This window comes from Corvus hawaiiensis, chromosome 5, assembly GCF_020740725.1.
Source record: "Corvus hawaiiensis isolate bCorHaw1 chromosome 5, bCorHaw1.pri.cur, whole genome shotgun sequence".
NCBI classification, from domain to species: Eukaryota; Metazoa; Chordata; class Aves; order Passeriformes; family Corvidae; genus Corvus; species Corvus hawaiiensis.
Window position 1 is genome coordinate 29,809,926 of NC_063217.1, and position 23,234 is coordinate 29,833,159.

The 23,234-nt window shown below is 34.2% G+C and overlaps 1 protein-coding gene across 4 annotated transcripts in view; it reads right to left on the reverse strand.

The window, feature by feature from the left end:
* The window catches only part of SGCZ (sarcoglycan zeta), a 418,982-nt gene that overhangs the window by 181,681 nt on the left and 214,067 nt on the right, over positions 1–23,234 (reverse strand). For all 4 annotated transcript variants that reach the window (XM_048304886.1, XM_048304884.1, XM_048304887.1 and 1 more), the window contains exon 2: positions 16,102–16,296. In XM_048304886.1, coding sequence (XP_048160843.1) covers positions 16,102–16,296 — 195 coding nt within the window. The remainder of the gene's footprint in view (positions 1–16,101; positions 16,297–23,234) is intronic.

The window sequence follows — 23,234 nt, forward strand, 5'->3', positions numbered from 1 at the left end:
TTCTAACAACTTTCATTTAGAACTAATAAATCATTAATATTTACAGCTAGGCAACTGCAAAGAGTACTAAAAAACAAACTCTGATTTTCAGAGTCCTTGTTCAATGATTTATTCAGAAGACTAGAATACTTCTTTGCAACGTATCATACCTGCTAGTGCTGTCACCATTTTAATTTTAGTGATCTAAAAACGATGTATTGTTTTTCATTTTTAAAACTTATTGCTGCCTGCATCTAATACATCTATTAGCTAAGAAAACTCTTTTACATGAAACATAAATGGCTTTTTTCTTTTTTTCAGTTTTTCCATCTCATAATCCTTTTTTAATCTCATAATTTTAGCATATTTGATTAGGCCTTTCTTCTGCCTCCTATTTCTTCTTCCCTTGACTATACATCCTCTCCTGTACACCCTTAAGCTTTCACTTTGCAGCATGAGGAAATTCAAATATATACAACCAATTCTGAAGTGTAGCTATATGAATAATTCCACTCACATAAAACTACATTAGTTAAAGCATTTTATTTCTTGGAGTTTCTGTCCTCATGCTCATCACTGCAATATGACTATGTTGCAGTAACATGCAAGTAATATCAGTTACATGGTGATAACCACACGGGGTGATTTGATAACCATGAGTGATAGTGATAAAGACAATGGATTGGGGGAAAAAAAGGAACAGAGTTAACCCTCAGTCCAAAGGAGGGGCACCAAGTTGATCAGAGGGAGGGAACACCTCCCCTACGAGGAAAAGCTGAGAGAACTGGAATTGTACAGCCTGGAAAAGAGAAGGCTTCTGGATGACCTAATTGCATCCTTCCGGTATCTGAACAGAACCTTTAGGAAAGATGGAGAGAAACTATTTACAGGAGTATGTAGTGAAAGAACAAAGGGAAATGGGTTCAAATTGAAGGGGAGTAGGTTTAGATTAAGTATTAGGGAAAACTCTTTCCTGTGAGGGTTGTGAGGCACTGGAACAGGTTGCCAAGAGAAGCTGTGAATGCCTCATCCCTGTTCAAGGCCGGGTTGGATGGGGCTTTGAGCAACCTGATCTAGTTGAATGTGCCCCTCCCCATGGCAGTGGGGTTGGAACTAGATAATCAGTGTCCCCTTCCAACCCAAACCATTCTATGTATGATAATTCTATGATTATTCATTTATAAAAGTGAAAAAAGGAAACCGTTTTTTTGTTATGTCATTACCTGAAGATTCATGAAGTTTTTGCTAACTTGTGTACTTTTAAGAGTTTGACAGACCTCAGAAGTCTGCTTTTATACTGGCATATAGGTTTGTTTTGCTTTCCAAGGAAATCTAATGAAAAACAGGAGAATGTTGGAGCACTCAATATAAAGACAATTTTTGTCAAATAAAAAAAGACTGACTGAAAATATGCAAGGATTTTCTGCTTTCACTTTACATTAAATTTGAATTGGAAAGGTTGTTTTTTTTCTTACATTGAGTGTTTTTTAGTTTCTAGGTAGTTTTGGAAAACAACCACCTCAGATATTAGTAATACTGCCACCATACCTCTAACCTGCTGTGTGTCGATCAGAGATTATGGCATTTTTCATTATTTTCAGCTGATAGTCAAGTAAAAACTGCCATTCTATTTAAAAAATATTGGAGGTGTGCTTTTCTTCAAATATTGTTAGTTTCAAAACTAACTGTGGAAAATATTCTAGCATTCTGTGATGATACTCCATTTCAAAGAGATTAATAATCTCCAATCACGTGGGCAAAGTCAATTAAAACACTCATTATATCATCTTCCTGTAGCTAGATCCAAAATATATTCAAATCTGAATGTATGGAGAAGCTTCTGGGTATCCTTGCTTGTACATTGATTTGATCAAGGGTCAGAGGGCAAACAACAGATGAATAGCAAAAGGCAGCCAGCATAAGAAGGGCTGTCTGTGATTCGCAGGGGTACCTGTACACACGTGGTGGCGGTTTACCGCGACACACGTGTGTGTTTCATACACACATGGAAACACAAGGCCTTGCATGCATACACCAGAATGGAATAGACCCCGAATGAATTCTAGGAAGATAGAGACAGCTGAAACATGCTTTTGCTTCTCTAAATTGTTGTCGTAAGCAGCAATTAAGAAATTTTAAAAAAGGAAATCTGCATGATCTCAGCTATAGTGGCCTCTTCCTTATAGATTTTGCAAAGGGACAGAGAGAGAGATCTCAGAATAAGCACAGAAATTACTCTAGGTATATGGATTAATTTTTCAGTAATTTGAAGTGAGTTTTATCCATTCTATTAAACTGAAAAAAGCATTTATAAAATAACATCTATAACATTTTCTTGACAAATTTATAGAAGTATAACACTGCTTTGCCTAAGGTATTATCTGAAGCCAAGGGCAAAAACTGAAACAACTGATCAATGTGTTCTATTCAAGACATTCTGCTGGGGTTTTTCTCAGAATTTATACAACCAATACAAACATAGTTAAAATTTTAAATGTGATGGAAAAAAAACTTTTTGAAATTCTAACTTAGAAAATATCCTAAATATATTCATAGTTATTTCAATAGCTTGCATAGTTCTTTTTACAATCTCTTCAGAATTTATCTTAAACTGTTTACAAAATTATATGAAAGCAGACATTGCTTGGAAATAGTTTAGTAAACTAAGTCACACTTTTATGACAGAGAGCAATAATTTACAGATCCAAATCCAGAATTTAGTTTGCCAAGATACCAGTTTAGTTTTGTTCTGCTGTGCTACAACACTTCTACTCAGCCTACCCCTTTATTTTCTTACCCATTTATAGGACGAAGTAAAGATTTTAAATCATTTCTAATTTCCTGGGATTAAGACTAAACCACTTAAATCTATTGACTAAATATGATCCTTAAATTCCTAGTTTGAGTGCACACTGTGATGTATTGAAATACAGAATACAAGCCACTGGCTTATCAATATGATGCGTAAACTGAGAATCATGTCCTCAGCCCTGCTTTCATAAAATCATAAGAATGGCCCTTCTAGGTGAGACCAAAAATCAACCCAAATATCTCATTTCCAATAGCACCAGACACACAAATATTAAAATAGAATATTTTAGAGATATAGTATCTATATTTTAGAATATATTCTCTATATTTTAGAATATAGAGACAGGATTTTTTTTTTTTGTACATTTTCCTTCCATGTGTTTACCCATTCATTTCTCAAACATGCAACAATTTTTTTTACCTTCCACAACATGTGGTGAAGTTCTCCACAGATTAACTACAGATGATGCTGTCAGAGTAACACTTTTCTCTAACTTCTCACAACTCCTCTCCATCCAAGTGGCAACCCACCGTAGAATGTTCCTTCTGTGGCCTGAACAGCTGTCTCTTCTCTGTAGCTCATGCTCAGCTGGCTTCTCCACTATACAGACACCTTTTCCTAACTGCCTTATTTTCCTGGGCTTGCTCTGGAATTGGTACTTCTAATTGTCACTAAATGAAAAGGCAGGTAAAAGACTTGGGTGCCTCACATACACCTCTATTGTACAATTACTGATGTTCACTATCCAGCCCAGTCACAGGAATTCTCTGTTTGTATACTTCACTGCTCCACCTTCGTGAGAATCAATACTTCCAGCACCATGCTTTGAGGTTTTAGAGCCTGCATGAGCATACTGTTCTTCAACACCCCTTATAGCAGAGTATTTATTTATTTAGTTGTTATTTTCCAGAGTCCACCCAGCATACTATGAGTAGGTACGACACACAAAAAATACTGTGCTCAGTAAGGAAATATTTCACATAGAATGGATCCAGAGGGTGTCTTACAACACCAACAGGCATAAAGCTGTGTAGGATGGTATTTTTCAAATAACATACATGCTGTCAAGGTTGACTTCAAATTACTTTTGAAAACCCAGCCATTAACTGCTCACCTGACACTTGAATATTTTAGATTGCATGTATAAAAATAATACCAAGTGTTAAAGCATACAAAAATACCACACAGAACTGTGAAAAAGTTTATAGAAATATTTCTAATCACATTCAACAGAGTACACTACCAGGTAGTGAGAGGTTTTAATACCCAGTAAACTACAAAGTTGCCAAGTAAGATTCTGGAAATGTTCTCTGAAATACAGAAAGATTACTTGATGTAAAATAATTATTTAGGAATATCTTTGTGTGTGTGTGTAAGTTTATACACTGTGAGCTTACGGAATATTCAGTAATACTCTACTAATAAATTTCAGTTAACTAGAAAAGAGTATCGTGACATATTTATTTATATGACTGGAATAGTTAGATCAGCTCCTGAGATCTTCTGTCAACAAATAGTAGTAGTCTGCAGAATAATTCAGCTGAGCTTATACCTTTGAGAACCTGTGATTATACTATATCCTACTATACTTATTTTCATTTTGATTGAAGCAGTGGTTTAAGTGTGTTCAAAATTTTTAAGAATGTTTAAGAATTATCAGGTGTTTTATTGTATTTTGACTTTACATGTGACTCAGGTTTCACCGGAACCTTAGGATATCTGAAGTAATTTTATTCACACACACACCATGAATCCAAAATCCTTTAATGTTTCCCTTCAGACTACAAAAACTATATTTTTATTTGTACAGTAATAAATGCCTTTATCTGCCGCTGAATTTTATTTTCTTGAAAGTAAATGCTTTGTTAACCTTCAGCAAGCTCCAGGTTACAGCTTTATTGAATCTTAAACCAGAAATATAACAGTCCTTTGACAGTTAGACGAAAGGAGAGATAACAATTCATAACAGGATATTTATTTTTCCACAGTTGATATTAAGAACTGCAGGCCAGAACACTCCTGCTTAATATCAAAAGTGACGTGAGAGTTTATAGAAAGCATATTCCCCCAAAGTTTTATATCTGCCACAGACTTCATGTTGCCATACTCTTTGGCCTTTTCTCCTGTCCAACAGGGCCTGCTTAGGCACCACAAGAGTGTGAACTTTTTACAATCATGACAAAAGGATTTCCACAATAGCATCCTGAAGATAGGGTTTAATTTAAATCATTTTGCAAATCATTTATGAAATTTAAAAGTAAGAGCAAGATAACATAGAACTAAGCTTAAAAATCAACCCTCTCCCTTTATAGTTAGCATTTTAATTATTCAAGAACCAAAGAAACCATTAAAACCATCAGGAAATTCAAATGTAAATAGTTTGCATTCCTCTTGAGAAAAAATAATTTTGGGTGTTTATACATACATAAGTTTATCTCAATCAGTGAGACCAAATCTACAGTCAAATTTCCTTTTATTATTGTTTGCATCATACATTTTTATTTTAATTTGACTGCTGTAAAAAAAATGCACACATTTTTTAATAGTGATTATCATCTTTTGGTAAATAAATAAAAGTGCTAGAGTATGTGACAGAAACTATTTAAAATAAGTGTGTTTCAGATTGCTTGTTCATCCAATAAAGCTAACACAGATATTTGTCTCCTCTGTTACTTCCATGTAGTATGACCAGACCCAGAAAGATGACTTATATGAGTTGTATATTCCTGAACACAAAGAAGGAAATGTGAAAGAGCTCAGTCTCTAAAAGATGTCATAGGAGAATTATTTGAAGACAACCAAGTATATATATTTTTAATTTCTATCTTTCCATCTTTCATCCACCTTTAGTATTAAAATAGCATCTCAACTGAGCAGAGTAGGATACCAATTTTGTTTTTCATTCTATAAAAAGAATTGCTTTTAAATTTTTGACTTGTGCCATCCCAGTATATGACAAGAAGGATGTGTTGAAATTTGAACTAGTCAATGTTAATATGTATTAATTCCTATTGTATTTTTATTATACTTATTTCACTTTTTGTTTTTTGTTGATGTAGACAGAAATCTGTTACCTGCTTGCACATCCTTGCTTTTATAAACCTGAGCCATGACGATAATATGAAAAGTAAACACAGTAATTAGAAATTTCTCTTTGGGAAAACATTTCTTGATGTTACTCTACTGTATAAACAGATGTCAATGAGGTGAGAGGAAAGGAAGATCTATAATTAAAAAAATTGTACAGATTGTGATTTTGCTTCACAAAAATGCGCATTTCATTATTAGAGACATAAAAATATGGATCTGGGCTTTTTTGGTTTTTTTTTTTTTGGTAAGGTGCAATAAGTTCAAAACTCTTAAGATCCTGCATAAGGCTGTTCACAATTTGGTGTACTTAACTGAATGTCACAGTAAAATGGTGAGGACTACATTATTGTCTGATGGACACTGGTGTGACAGAGAGGGTATGCAAAGTGATGCCTGAATAACAAATCATTGGACAAGCTCCAATAGACCAGGCTTTCCGAGAAAAGGCAGCCAAATTTATATTATGATTAAGAGGTTTAGGACTGTGTATTAACTTTTTGTGGTATTTCCACTACTTCTACATTGCCTCTGGCAATATCATTTATAATCTGCTTTTATTGGATTTCTAGTTTTTTATTCCTTGATTGGCACCTAGCAGTACAATAGTAAAATATGTTTGTCAGGCATAAATAAGATACCCCCATCAGTGTTGCATCTTTTAGGTAAAAGTCTTGAAAATTTTTCTTCTCATTTGCCACAGGACAGACAAACACCTTATTCACACTTTTTATTAAAAAAAAAATGTCCTTGCTTCTGCATCAGTGAAACATTTGATTCATCATTTAATCCTGTCTGGGATTCCAACCAAACATTTAATACCCTTCTTATAAGAAATAAGAGGAAATACTCTGCCATGTAAGACATTTATCACTATGTATTCTGTCTTATCTTCCTGTTTCTTTTTTATTATAATTCCTAAATAAGGTAGGTCTAATTTAGGCTAGATTTACATAAATACATTCTGCTCCTTTACAAAGACTTGTATTTATTTCAAGATGGAAGATTCGTACAAATAAAAGCAGGATTCCAAGCAGAGAATGTAATTTTTTATTGCACTCTATACTCGGATAAGTCATCCCAATAACAGAAAGGAAATAAGAATGACACATTTCATTATTCATACAGACTGTTGGTGCTTTTAAGCAACTAAAGTTTGTTCAAGTGGTTTGTATCTCTCTAATCACTGCTAAATAAACTTACAAAATATTACTTCTTGGCCTGAACTATAAAATTAACTCAGTCTGATTTAGTCACTCCACTTGAGACAAACATGCTGATGCATTAGCCTTCTTTTCTTTCCATGACTTTCTGTTGATTATTTTAATGAACTCTAGTATACAAAATTAATTTTTCCCTTCTTTTTCCCCCTCATTAAAAATGACTGCACATCAAAAACATTCTTCAAATATCTGCTATTCAAGCTATGCACTTGGACAAATATAAGTATCAGAACTATCTCACTCAATAAACCTTTAAGAATTCAAAGTTAAATTTATATAATATTATCTTGAAAATCTCATTTTCTACAAACACCAATGTCATGCTAGAATACACATGGAAAGCAAACAGAGAACCTATAATGGAAATTAAGTTAATTCCATTTTCATCAAAGCAAATATTTGAAAAAAATTCTGAGACACTTGTTCCAGCCTATTTACACAGTGAATGATTAAGAATAAGCTATCTAGTAAACACTGTTCACTCAGCTTAAACACATGATTATTTAATAGAAGGCAAACATCCCCAAACTGAATATATATATATATATATATATATATATACACACACACACATATGTATATACACATATTTATCTAACCTGTCACATGAATTTAAGCTGTTGTTGCTCTCTTCTGTACATTCTATAGCCATGGTCTGGGTCTTTTTTTTGAATTTTAGGACCCTTATAAGAGGTTGCACCAGTCATGGTTTAATGCACAATCAGAATCACTCCAGTGAATGGTAGAAGATGTATTCATCCACATGTTGAAACACGAGGCAAGCTACCTTTGAAATACTGGTCAGCTCACATGGCATAAAGGTACAAGTGATGTCTGTGTCCCTTAAGCTGATTCTAAGTCAGTCCTGACACTTAATGAAACAAATCTAAAGCAATGAGACAAACAAGCAAGAAGTGACCTTGGAAAGGCAAATGCCTCTTTATGTTCTCAATGCATGTCTACAAAGAAAACATTTTTTATAGGCAGTTTTCCCTAGGAAGTCAAAACCTGGATACTACAGTACAATTTTCCAAAGCCACTGTAAGGTCAGGTTGAAGTTGCTTAAACAATTGTACAAATAGATTAATTTTTTTTACAGCTAATTAAATCACATTTTTACAAGACTGTATAGGGTGCAACACATTTATTTAATTTTTCTATTGGGAACTTTACTGGTACTATGCCATTAAATCTGAATGACCAAACAAATTTAAAAAGGAAAAATTAATTTTATCCCATTCTTTCTTCTTCAGAGATCATCTGTAAAAACAAACCCCCAAATGTACAGATGTATGTCTCAGAAACAAAATAAATAATTTAAGATCTGCATTCAGCCACACGGAATCAATAATGTAACCTGAACATTAAAGCAAGGGAGTTAATGTTTGCTGAGAAGTGCTACTAAATAGGTTTTAAACACACCTTCTTACTTTTTACTGAAAGATATCTTTCCATGAGGTGCCCAGTACTGTAAAATACCTAACCAAATATGATTAACAGTGGCTTGAATGTTCATGCAAGCTGTTGCCTTACGTATCACAAAATCGACTTATCAAATTAGTCACCTGACTAAACTTATCAGATTAGTCACCTTTCCACTGTGACACAACAGATTTTATATTAATTACTGTACAATCAAGTAAACTTACACCATACTTGCACTGACACTGATTTTTTTCCTCCCCACAAAGGCTAGGAAAGGCAGTATAAAATACAGGAGGGACATATACAAGATGAGATAAAAAAGTGATTTAGAGGAATGGTACTAGAAATACTTAAAATGAGTTCTTCACTGTGCCCAGGACAGCAAATATGTGAAATGCTCAAAAGAGAGTATAAATAAGAATGAATTAGTTCATTCCTACCTACTGTACTGAAAATGAAAGCGGATACAAGTTTTACAAAATACTCTCCAGCTCTATAAAGTTGTGCTTTTACATGAATGTTAAAAAATGGGATATAAAAGTCCAAGCAAAATTAACACATAGCAAAATTAATTTGCTGACATTCTATGAGTAAGTTTTTGAATTATTCATGGAGCTGACAGGCTCATTCAAGAAACTGAAATTTCTGATTTCCAGTGCACCATAATGATATGAGAACATAGTTAAATAAATAAAACTTTGTGCATACATGAATACATGTGTATGTGCAGTCAGTTGGCTTCTAATACTCATTTTAGCTGGCTGAAGATTTTCTAAACATTTTTTCAAATCATGTATAAGTCAAATCTTGAAAAGAATTATAAATCAATGCAGAAAATATTCCTGAGGAATACACAGCTATTTCATTGGAATTTTCAATAAAATTTGGTACAAGGATGGTATGTAATATTCGAGGTTAAGAAATAGTAAGACAGATGTCACGTATCTATTAAAAAGAAATGTCAGAAATCAGAAGGACTAACAACCTATTGGTAAAACACTTATCTGGAACACAATGTACGTTGGAGACAATTTGAACCTTGGTCTCTCATATCTTGACTAAGTCTCTTAATCACTAATAAGTAATGATATTGCCTGCTCTGGACTGGAACTTTGTCACTACAAAAATCAAACAAAAAGGAAACAAGAGCTTTCTTTCATTCATCCCAAAACCGAACATCATGTCCTTGAAAGCTAAAACACTGATGGATCTAGAGAAATAGTTTTCTACCTAGTTAATAGATAAAAAGTTTTAAAAATGAGAAAATTTACAGTTTTAAATAAATTATTGACAATAAATTATTGCCATTGAAGTAAATTAAATCTGCAGATGTGACAGAATTTATTAAATGTACAACTGCTGCTATTCATATTTATTCAAAACCTAATAAAAAACTACTGACTTTGTCAAATGAAAGAAGTTTTCTGTTTGCCAAACAGCAAAATTATTTATGAGATAAGAACATTACAGAACTTCATAAATTTGAAATGCCAATCTGCTACAAATTGGATGTGTTTCAAAGATTATCTAAGAAATGGGAAAGATCCTTGCCTTAGTTCTAGTTGAAATTGTATTAGTTGTTATGGGAAAACGCTATCATCATCACCTAGATCAGCAGAACCAGCTGAAATGATAACCAAATACTGTTTTGACCATCAAATGAAGACATACGTGTGGCCAAAGAATCTTAGAAACCTAACTGTTCATATCACTATCATGCTTGTTGAGAAATGGAAAATGAGTGTTACAGAATAGTTTCACAAATAAATTTTGTTTTTCTTCAGTATACCAAGACAGTTTGGTCTGCATCTAGATTAAAGCATTGAACACAGCTGCTTTATTTCTGTACCACTAAAACATTAGGTATCAAATTATAAATTTAATGGAAAAATTGTACTTTTAAAGAAATGATGTGTGTTGCCACTATCTTGGATATTAAGATCAGAAATATGTGTGTGTCCCAACACAGAAAGTCAAATATTTGGAAGATTTCCACTTTCTTGCCCATCAACCAAAACCCGGGACAATATATTGTGTTTACTGGTCTCTATAAGTAAATTTAATATAATGTTATAATTCAGATTTAAATTTTTGGAGATCTGAGAGTTTCCAATTGTAAAAAAAATTGAAACTTGTAAAGGAATATAGGGATAATCTGTAATGATGCAAACAGGGAGAAATTAATGGTTGCATATTTCTGCCTTATTATGCTGTCACATAACAAAGAAATCATATTATTACCACAGCCCTAGGGTACATCACCGTGTCCCGCAGCCATAGGGAGGAGGAGAGAAGATCCAGCAGGCAGGAATTGTGCAGCAAGATTGATTCATTTAATTATTTTACAAACTCTTTTATAGACTTTTTCCTTCAGAGTCTAATTGAACAAGGATCAGCCACCCCTTGGGGGTGATTGGCTAAAATCCTAAAGCATCCATTGTCAAAATATTTTTCTACTGTACCATAAACAAGACTTTTCAAGGCTGCACATGTTTGGTTGTTTACAGAACTCTGCTACCTCTTCTGTGAGAGAGAAAAGTCTCTCACGGACTTAGAAAATAGCAAGAAAGTCCTTGCTAGCAGCATTTTTGTATCTACATCATGTTCACTTGGCTTGTGTATATTCAGGCAGACATTCCACGTGCAAAGTACCTGCTCTCCATACAATGTGAATCCAGAGCTAGGCAGCCAGCAATGAGAGTATGCTCAGCTGGGGACATGAAGCACATGTGTTCTAGCCAGGAGATTCTTTACACCAGGAGATGCTCTTTACACTCTGCTTATGTCTGAAGCTAAAGCACTGTTCAAATTCCCTGGAGAAATGTGTCTCTACCCAGATGATAAGTTGTCTGGTTCCTGATCTTAAAAGTAATTCCCATGGTAGTACTGGCAAGAGGAGTTTAACATGGATCAATACAGACAACATTGTGTGATGACAGCAGTCAAAACAGCTTGCAACACTTCAAGTGACTACAGCAAGAGAAAACATCTGAAGTAGGTGTCTGCATTCTTACAGGGGGCCACAAAATGTCTTTTCATATATGGGTTCCTAGGGGTAATTAGAATATGAAGACACACAAAACCAGATGTACAACCAAAACCAGTAAAACAGCTTGGTGGTATGTGGCTGTCACAGGGCACAAAAAGAGATCTAAGAATTAAAGGGGTTTACATGAGCATTTTTTTCTAACATTACCATTTTTTCAGCTTTAGTAAACTCCAGACTTTGATGTAATGTAATAAGCATGTATAAATGAACTGTTATTAAATGCTTCCCCCACCAAGAGCTGGACTTATGTTTCTGTGCTGATTGCTCCATGTTATTTCACAATGCCACATGTCATGCCACAACAATAAGAGCAATACTTTCAATTTCCTTTTTTAAAGCTAATTTGAAATACATAAGGAAAATTTTCAGTCACATATTGCTACACATATCTCTTTTATAAAGTAATTAATCAGATTGACAGTGTCAACATACTCTATTCATTAACAGCTATAAGAATAAATTATATAAAATTATAGCTCTGTTGAGGTTAGAATAACTAAAAGATGACACACAAAAAAAATTGTATCAGACAATAATGCTCAAGTGATTAGATCTTTAAATAAAAATCAGCTAATTACCTACACTGTAGTCTATGTAAACACAGGATGATAAGAACGTAGGCCCAATAAAAAAATATTTCTTTCCTCACAAGCCTTTAAAATTCCCATATATTACATATGTGAAATAACCAGGATGTTATAAACACAAAGCAATTAATATTTTAACCTGTGGCTCTGGTACCAAGTCATGACTTGAGTTTCCCATCCTTCCTGAAATCCCTAGGATAGTAATTGTACTGGTAGAAAAAAAGTAACTAACAGCTTTGAGCTTCATTGAGCACGTATAACACAGACTAAGAGAGAGGTAACTACATCCTGATGGAAGGTGAAAGACAGTTTCCATGGGGTAGCCTGTGAACCATGCCAAGGTTAGTACAAGGAAAGGAAATTATAAATATTCCATGAAACTCAAGTACCCTAAGACAATTATTTTATATACTCATGAAACTTACAGATTTTTCCAAGATATTTTGCATGTCTCCTTTAAAAATCAGACCTTCAAGGTCATCCAGTCTAAACATAAACCCAGTGCCACCACAACCACCCCTAAACCATATCCCCAAGTGCCACATACAGATGCTCTTTGAACACCTCCAGGGATGATGATGTCACACCTTGCCTGGGCAACTTATTTCAATGCTTAACTACTTTCTCAGTGAAAATAAAAAAAAAAAAAAATCTAATATCTAATCTGAACCTCACCTGTCACAGCTTAAGGCCATTTCTTGTCATCCTTTCATTTGAGACATGGCAGAAGAAAACAACCCCCACCTCACTACAACCTCCTTTCAGGCAGTTGTAGAGAGCAACAAGCCTCCTCTTCTCCAGGCTAAACATCCACAGCTCCCTCAGCCACTCCACATAAGACATGTTTTCTAGACCATTTGCCAATTCTGTTGCCTGTCTCTGGACATGCTCCAACACCTCAGTCCTTTTAGAAGTGAGGGGCCCAAAATTGAACACAGTACTTGAGGTGTGACCTCACCAGTGACAAGTACAGAGGGATAATCATATCCCAAGTCCTGCTGGCCACACTGTTCTTGATACAGGCCAAGATGCCATTGGCCTTCTTGGCCACATCTTTCTAAAAAGATAATTGAACAGTGAGGTAACAGAGCTTGACTAGATATTAAAGGGCAGTAAGACTAAACTACCAGTGCGAAAATATCTTTCAAAAATTATTACTACATCTATGATTCCTCCATCTAATATTTCTGCTACACAGATATTAATTTTAGTTTTGCTCATCTGATACATATTATATATCAGGGCAGTTATTTGTAACTTGTATTTACCTTTCAAGTTTCTTACCTTGTACGCCAGAAGAGATTGTATCCCTGAATATTTCTCCATGTTTCCTAGTCATACTACATAACCTGGTAAGAGGACATTTGCACAGCTTGCCTGTACTATGTTTTTACACAACTGCAAATAAACCATTTTTTAAAAAAGTACTTCTTTGATAAGCTATTCAACATTTGTCCAAAAGAAAAATTCACATTAGTTGCCTATCTTACTGAGATGAGTGCCTTACAGGAGACCCATTTCTCCTCTCTGAGTATAAGGGAGCATGGGAAAACTAGCTCAGATTCAGAATGTGACTTTTATGTGCAAGGTCAGCATATTCAGAAAACTTTTCCAACTAGAAACTTGATTGCAGAAAGGCTTTTATTATGCCAAATTGTCAGTGGCTGTAGCTTTACAGTTAAAAATAGAAAGTCAACAGCTAATACAAATTAACAGTGTTGCAATTGTCAGACAGCAATGACAAACAAACCATGACCTGGCTCTTCATGACCCCTTGAAGTGCTGCCATTACTATTGTCTTTATAGAAAGCTCAACATTGGCTTATGCTAAAACGGGAAATAATTTAAAATAATGTCAAAATGTCAAAGCAGTCCAATTTCGGCAATTATTTTTATCATGGTTATATTCCTCTTTTGAGCAAACACTCTTTAGGTTTCTAGCTGCACTTCTGATTTCCTATCACCGTCCAGTTATACAAACAAAATTTCTTAGTTTATATCCATCTGTAAATATACACACGCACATGGAAGAAATGCATATATATTTCAAAGCGATTGCCTTTTTAAATACATGATCTTTAGGTTCATAAACTGAATTATTTTACTCTCAAACATCTGCCCCTAAGAATGTGACTCTTTCAGACTTAATACAAATTTCCCACTCATGCTCAGATGTGCATGTGAGGACATATGCATGAAGATGTTACTCAGCTTTTAACATGACAATTTTCTAGCAATCAATTTTTGAATGCGTACAGAGATTCCAATGTGAATACTAACTACTCAAAATAGAAGACTACTATTCCATGAATCTGCAGAAGTAAAGTCATACTTCAGCATATAATTTAAAAATTGTATTTGAATATGATCAAGGAAAAGGTGTTTATAAGAGCTGCAACAATTTTTTTGTTTTCTGCACTAGATTCCTGCACTGATTTAGTAATTCACCACACACTTTTAACTTTCCAACAAACTTTGACATCAGGGAAAGAAAAATATTTCTAAATTTCTCTTTTGGTTTTGTCTTAAAAAATTGCATGATCAAATTCGAAAAGATTTAAACTGGATAGTGTTATAATAGCTTGTAATGTGGAAGGTCAAAAAATCCCTAGATATGGAAACAGTACTTTCAAATATTCTATCGGAATGCAATCTTCTGCACAGAGAAAAATTCTGTGCTTTTTAAAACACCTATATTTTAAAATTGTTTAAAACAGTTATGCCTAAATATTTTTCCAGTACAAATGAACAGTTATTCCAATAAGCGAAAACATATATGGGTGTCCTATTTTGAAAGCACATTGCTCTAAAAAAAAAAAGAAAAAACAGAAAAAAAAAATAATTCCACCTCTGAAAAAAGGCAACCCCCCCAATGATTCTCACAAATGTTTCTGTACATGAATATTAAAGTAACACAGTTGTCAAAATATGAATTCAACATATCCACTAGCGGAAAACTCAGAAGAATCAATTTATTTGCACAATATGTCTCACCAGACAACAGTCTCAGATAACCCAATGCATTACAGATCATCAACAGATATAGAACAATTTTAGACATGTTTTATGCTGGTTTTGCTGGCTATTCTTTTATTTCTGATAAACTAATGGAGAACAGAAATGTGCTATACCCTAGGAATTAGAAATTTGTAACTAACTACATCAAAATATGGATTATGAAGGTTAAAATCCAGAGAGAAAGACTGCACTGATCTTAACAGAAACACTGCTATTTTAAACTGTGTATAGTTCTATCTTTTCTTTCCATATACAAAAAGTCACTACTCCACTGCCAGCTAGTACACACTCCTACCACAGTTTCCATTGAATGTAGATGTTCTTTCCAGAGTACATCTGAGATACTTTGCTGATATAAAAGATTCCAGCTAGAGACTGACTCATTAAAGCACGTGTCTTTCAGACTCACCTCCCCCCTATCAACACCAAAACAGCTACTCTAGGTTCTAGGTGAAACACAGTCCGAATTGTCAGTAAACTCTAAAAAAATACAAAGAACAAAAAACACCTATAAAAGGAATCATAAACTGACCTGACCAACGCAGTTCCCTCCTAAGAGAGATACTATACAGAAGAGATATAGTAAGCTCCTCTTGCTTATTGTCCAGTGGTGACAAGAAAACAAAAGATGCTTCATGCATCATGACACTTTCGATTGGGCAAACAAACAAACAAAAAACCCTAAGATCTAGATATAATTACAGAAGATATGATTAACCAAAAATATCAGGATATGGCACCAGTCCACTCATTGCAAAATATATATAGAAAGCATAAATATCTGAACTAACATCCAAAGAGGTACATATGATTTTTTCATCCAAAATTATCAGAGTTCTATATAATACGGTAAAGGAAGAAGAAAAAACTAGAAGTTAGTACTTGAAGAAATGAGGTACATAAAGTTACTGTAATACTTACCACTGTGAAATTCATGACCTTCAAAATCCATATTGTCATTGCTAAATTAACAATCATGGTAACCAACAGCAGAAGGACAAAGAAGTATAAGCACCTCTTTCTCCATCCATAAATCCCTACTGGGTAAAACTGAGGATGTTCAGTCCTTGGAAGGCTGTTCTGTTGTGTTGCTAATATATACTGCTCTCGTGTCATCTGGAAAAGAAAGATGCAAGTATAAGTAAGTAAATGAGAGGCCTGTATTTCACATATAATATTACACGAAGATTATCTGAGAATGTATAGAAAATCAGGTTCTATGGGTATAGAAGAGATGCATTCGTCTAGCATTAACCACATCAATGCTGTTTTTACTAGGCATCTATTAAGAATTTGGTAGTTTTCATGAATTTAAAGTAAATCTTTGGTTTCTATTTTAAATTGGATTTGCATTTCAAATTTATCAGTAAGAAACTATTAAAAATATAAAAGTAATCCATCCAGAGTATCTTACACTCTATTTCTGAATATTGTTTTATTGTCCTTTATGAGATCCTTCAGGAAAATTTGATTCTGGAGAAAGAGAGTCATGTACCTTTTTTTTGGTATTGGTTTTGGCTGAGGTAAAAGTAATTTTCTTCATATAGCTTGCAGCCATAGAAGAAAAATCTCACCTTTCTAAAATATATCTTTAATAAATGAAGTTTGCACTCTTTTATTATACTTAGCAAATTAAATTAATAACTGATCCTACTATATGCACATCCTTATTTTAGAAAAACAAAAATTCATTTGCCCTTTAGGAGATGGATACAATTATGATCTGTTGAACTCCCGAACTAGTTTAAGTTCTTCTCACACACAAGCAAGCAGTAACTGTTTGCAAACTGCTTAAAGAACTTACTGCTAATATTTCTTCAGAATAAAAGTGCTTATGCCATTTAAGAAGAAACTGTTTAATTTTTTTTTCCTCCTTAACGTTCTTTTACAGATATTTATATTCATATTCAGCTGTCACATTGCCTTTAGACTGGAAGATATTAAATTTTCTCTGTGACTTAAAAATTAAATTAAAGCAGTCTCATTCTGTTTATGGAAGAGTTCTTTCTGCAATATACCCATTAAAAATGTTCCTTCTCAGGAGGAAGAAGAAAACACAAAACAGAACAAAAAAATCCAAAACAAACAAACAAACTCAACAGACTTATAAACCAGATAAAACAATCAATTTTGCACTTAAGAGCTGCCTTTCTTTTCACTAAAAGAAGGTAAAAAATGCACAAAAATGAGTCAGTTGATTCAATGAGAAATAAAAACCAGATTACATTCATTTGAAGGATCAAAGAAATGTTGTTTTCATAAGATTTTTAAAATGTGAATCTCAAAAAAAGTCATGTAATTGTCTGTGTTGCTAGATATTTATCAAAATCAACACTCTCTAGGTTTTACCATTCTTCTAGTGAATGAGATATTAATAGTATAAATTAACTCACAGTGAATAATTAGAGCCATAAGTCATAGAACTCACACCGATATTATGACAATACATATATCACTGAAATTAGTCAAAACAGAAATAAAGAACTTAATAAGCAGGTTTTAAATAAATTAGCAAACAGGCATTTTGTAATTTTTATTTTTTTCAATCATGATTGCTTCTCTTTGCCCTCAATTTTAACTAAATGCAATGTTTAGCAATTTATTTATGTAGTAAATTTTACAAACAAAATTTTCAATGACTTTTCTCAATCCTCCCAAAACAAAGCATGACCAGGTTTTAAGACCTTAGATCATCTTCTTATCATATCCTGACAGTTTTCATCCTAGTTATGTGTAAATGCCTTATGAATCCAGAAACTGAGGACATGAATAGGTTAATCAACTTTCTCCTTATAATGAGTTTCTACACATTATTTAGCCAGCCATTGTAACAAAAATGCAATGTATGATTAAATTTTGAGATTTTAAGTAACTGGTTATTTTTACACCATTTTCTTGTGACAACTTTATGTATTATCCATGAAAAAATTATTTTCATTAAAAATAGTTGAAAAGCCAACTTTTAGATCATGAGGATGTCAGAAGTAGCACTGGTCCTAAAACTGTGAATACAGTCCCATGGAATAGACCCTTTGCAACACAGGCATTAAATACAACGACATTTTATTCCACCACCACAGCCAGGCATCACTCAGTTCCCTCACTGTATACTGTTCAACTCTGTGAGGTTTGGTGGAGCAAGCTGTCCCCCTGCAGCTCGTGGAGGGCTATGGAGGAGGAGATATCCACACTACAGCCCATGGAAGATCCCATGCTGGAATAGCCAGAGGTGCCAGAGTTTGTGACCCCATGGAGAGCCCATGCTGAAGCAGGAGCCTGTCTAGACCTGTGAACCCATGGAAGGGGCTCCACACCTCCTGTCGAAACTGTCACCTGGAACATAATGCTGGTCCTAGACATTTTCATTACTTATTGATTCTCTGTGCATTATTTTCTTAATTCATAGAAAGAATGAAAGACATAAAGGAACTTTAAAATATAAATTCACACTATGGCAGCATCTAGGCCCAATCATCATTTGGATCGGTAAGGAACATACTGGAATTGGATGAGCTGTAGATTTTCAGATAAAGAAGAAGAACTATAGCTAGCAGGGAAAATTCTTCATACCGGCATTTAGAGGAAAAAAAAAAAATCAAAAAGCAGTCTGGTCATAACTAGCCATAGCTGAAAACATCATATAGATGACTTATCTGAACCGGCTAGCTCTCCCCACTCACCCTGGCCAACAGTTACTGCTGTGGAGAGCTCTCTTTTTGTATGACACTACAGCAGGTCATTCATTTTGCTTCCACTCATACAGTATGTGGCATTAAGCTTACAGCAGAAAATAATGTTACTGTTTTCTTTATAGACTATAGCTGAAAGTTTACCATACATAGTGAAAAATGCATCACACAGAGCGGGAAGTACTGTAAGAACCATAACACTGCTTGTGTAGCAAATACACAAATGCTTAGCATGTTACATCCCAACCTTGGCCCTAAAATCAAGACTTGGCGTGAAATCAAGAAGCTCATTATAAAAACAAATATGAAGATGGCAAGCAATTGGGTTGTATCTTTTGAAAAAGCCTGATGCATAAACAGATCCATTTTCTTGGAAAGCATTTAAAATGCCAAGCACCTATACACAAAGCTCTTGCTGTCACTTCCAGTACATGTTGAAGTAGATTAATTGTTCCTTCTCTTTTGCAAGTGTTTGGTAATCTAGAATGCTTCCAAAATTAACAGAAAAATATTGTATTATCTTGAATTGTTTGGGATTATATCAACTATGTGTAGATTGACAAGGTAGTAGAGCAGCATTCTTAAAGAATTAAATATTGGATGAAGAGAGCAGCTTCCTCTGAAATCATTTTTATATGGGCTACACCTGACACCTTCTGAGTCTTCTCCTTATGATATTAGCCATTCAAACCTTTCAAAGGCAATCAAAACTGTGCCAGCAACTGACCCTAGCACAGTCATTGGGCCGCAACTTGTTTGCCATCACTCTATTTTACATGCAAAATCACTCTATTTTACATTACATGCAAAACAGCATAAATCCTTATTGCCCTGATGGGCAGTTTTGTATTTGTTGGATTTTACTTATTTTTCTTTTTAGTATAATTTTGATCACTACTAAAACAGCTTCAGTAGGTCAAAAGCATTTGGGGAGTGTGGTTTTTCTGACACCTGTACTAGGATATGTCCTGGAATTGCAGAATGGAGTTCAAAGAGGTGATCTGGTCCAACCCCAAAGATGGAGACTACACAAACTGTACCTCATGATAAAATAAAAAAAATTATTCCTCATAGACTACTTTTGTCATGTAGGTGTCAAATCAGAGGGATTTCAAGATTCTAATCTGAGGGTTTGAGGCTTTTTTGTTCCGCTCTGGATTTTTCTTCTTGTAATTTTCACAAATTAAGGTAGTTTTGTACGCAACACTCCAAAACTGTGTTTTCTAATGAACACATCTGGAAATCCCTTTGCACCCTTGAAAATCTAAAGGAAAGAACACATGCAAGTAATTTCACTATCAAGCTGTAAAAAATGTCAGTTTATTACATAATTTATGTGATTTGAAGTTTAATAATTCAAAAGAATCTGTTTTTTTCTTGGCCACAAAGTACAGTTTTGTCATCAATGTCAACAAAGCTTAAGTCACTATGTTTTTACTGACAATTTGCCGGGCTTTATGTTGACAATTAGAATTTCATTTTTTCCCTAAGTCAATACAATTAGATTACTACAGAGACTTCATTACAGCCACAGGCAGGACAGCAGCTGAGGTACACAATTTTCTCCCTGTGATGCCAGTGCTCACTAAACCCTTATTGTAACAACTGTCTATAAAAAGACAATAAATGTTTGGATCTTGAATATCGTTCTCCAATGGAATTATCACTTTACAGAAATGGATATCAGTGACCTGATACTATTACCATTATTACTTAGTGCGAGCATTTAATGCTGGTCTGTTTAACATATTTAACTGTAATGTTCTCTGCACAATGAAGTTCACAGCATGTTAAAAGAATAAATAATCATGTAATGAAAAGAAACATATTTTTCCCACTGTTCTGTGACTTGAAATGTTGCTAAATAATAATGTGCTGTACTGAATTTTCAAGGAAGCTGGATTTAAATCTACCTCAGGCTTGATGTTTCTCAAAAATAGACCTTTTTAAGCTACATTTTCAAAACCCAACCACAACAATTTCAGTACACTTTCAGTGTATTTTTAAAAGAAACTTTGGTTTCAAAAATTTACTCATTATTTCACGTTATTTTGCTTTATAATCATCTAAATTTGTATGTGGTGCTTGGTAATAACTTTTTGAGGTGGTCTATCTAGCTACACTGACTGTTAAGGATAACCTTAATCAAACTAGGTGGGATCATAGAAGTCTAGCAACAGCAATACAAGATTCTGCATAGCTGAGTTATCTTAGAGAAAAGCAGATGCCTAAGGAGACAAGCAGACTGCTGAAAGACACACTAGCATTCTTTCTGCCCTACCACCTCTGATAGGTCTCTGGACTTTATGTCAAATAATCCTTCTGCTAGATAAAGAGATAAAATTTGTCTTACTGAATAGATTCTAAAAGACTATCAAAATAGCAACAAAGTCAGGAAAAATACAAAAAACCATTGGATCTCGGTTTGAAAAACCCACCACTTTTCTATTAAACCTGGGCCCTCATCTCTGTTGCTCTTCATATCTCAGTAAGGCACAGCACATCCACAAGCACCTACGATCAGCACTTTCCGTTGCTCAGCTCCTTCTCTTAAGGCCGCCGAGAAGGTAAGATGAAGAATGTCTTTGTTAAGGATATTTCGTCAGAAGAAAACTTGGCAACCACATCAATGGAAGATGGCAGGACCAGTATTTCAGTATCTTCACAAAAACTGGCACTAATTTTCCTCTGTGAATTATACATTTCATTAAATCAGTTTCAGTAGATGGTGGCAAAACTGTAACCTTCAAGAGTCAGGAAAGAAAATTTAGGAGTGGCAGATTCACCAAACTCAGCTGGACTGGAAGTAGCAGGTGGAGTGAACATTTTATGAGGAAATACCTTCTTTAAATAGTTCATTCCTGCAGGTAGTTTGAGTCTAAAATTCATGTGGTGGGGTAATCATGTAGTCCACAACCAAAAAAGAAGAAAGCTATTGGGAATATGAATGAAAACCTGAATTTCTAGAAAGATGGAAAATAAGCTTTTAAATACTGTTCCTTTTCCTTTTATTTGCATATATGTGTAGCACAACTCTGCCATATGGCTAGAAAACCAATACTTGTAGATCTGAATCCACACACATGGCTCTTCTGGACTAAAACACATAACTCTCTTAATTAATATTAAAAATAACATGGACCAGATATCAGAGTACAGAAAAAGATGCGCTAAGTGCTATGATATGAAGAACAGGAGTATTACTTAAAAAGAGAATGATTACGTTTTGTTGCAATTATTAAAGGATCCGGGGCATGGATCATTGATAGAATTATGGGATCAATAGAAGAACTGTACAAGCAATAGGCCTGAAAGCAAAAGGCCTGTGTGTGAGAAAAAACTCTCCATGAGAAAGTTCTTGTGTGAAGAAAACAAGCAGGGCTGGGAACAAAGAGGGAGTTTTGAAAAGGTACAGCTGTGGAGATAAGACCCGGAGGGAGGAGGGTGAACACTGAATTCTTTTAATCATAACATAACTGTAGAAGCTTGCCAATGTAAGTCCAATATGTAGAAGTAGAAATGCGCTTTGATAAGCTTTAAGCCACTTAGGAGTTAACAAGCTGGTGTACTATGTAAGTGCCTTTGGATTGCTAATAAACGGAGTTTTGCTTTTATCAACCATATTGGCTGGTCTGCAAGGTTCTCCCCCCGCCAGAGCTGGGTCTCGTCCTTTTTACAATTCCAACAACGTTTTGGGTTTTACCTGTATTTGTTGAGCTTCTTCAGTAAGGTACATAGGCAAAGCTACATTGATTCTTTTTTTCATCATTTTTATCTTAATGTAAATTTAATGTCCTCATATCCAGTATTAATAGATTCTCCATCCCTTCAAGATTTTTTAATCAATAGTAATCACAATCAATCGATAAGTAATCATAATGATATCAATGTGCAAAATAAAGTATTGGTGTTACAGGAACACAATCATGGATCAAATCTTACTACTATCCAAATCTCTAAAAATATAAACTATATTTCACCTGTCTGCCTGATAACATTACAGGCAGAAAAGAGCTGAATTCATCTTAATGGAAGAAGATAGAGCTCACTGTCAGAATCAAGTTTAAAAATACATAGGTGTGTGTAAATATATATATATATATACAGACACACGTACAGTAATCTCTAATTTTATAACACCTAGCATATGGGTTCCTGCTCCAGTCTAAAAGAAAAACATTTTTAAATTATAACAAAAGAGATGTTTTAGCAGGGCATAAATATTAACATTCTGGTCACTGCTATTTTACAAAGATAACACTCATGAACAATCAATTCTTAAAATACTCTCAGAATACAGATTTAAATTATTAATCTATAATTTTACCATGTATTTCAGATTATACCATAAAGCTATGGAGAACA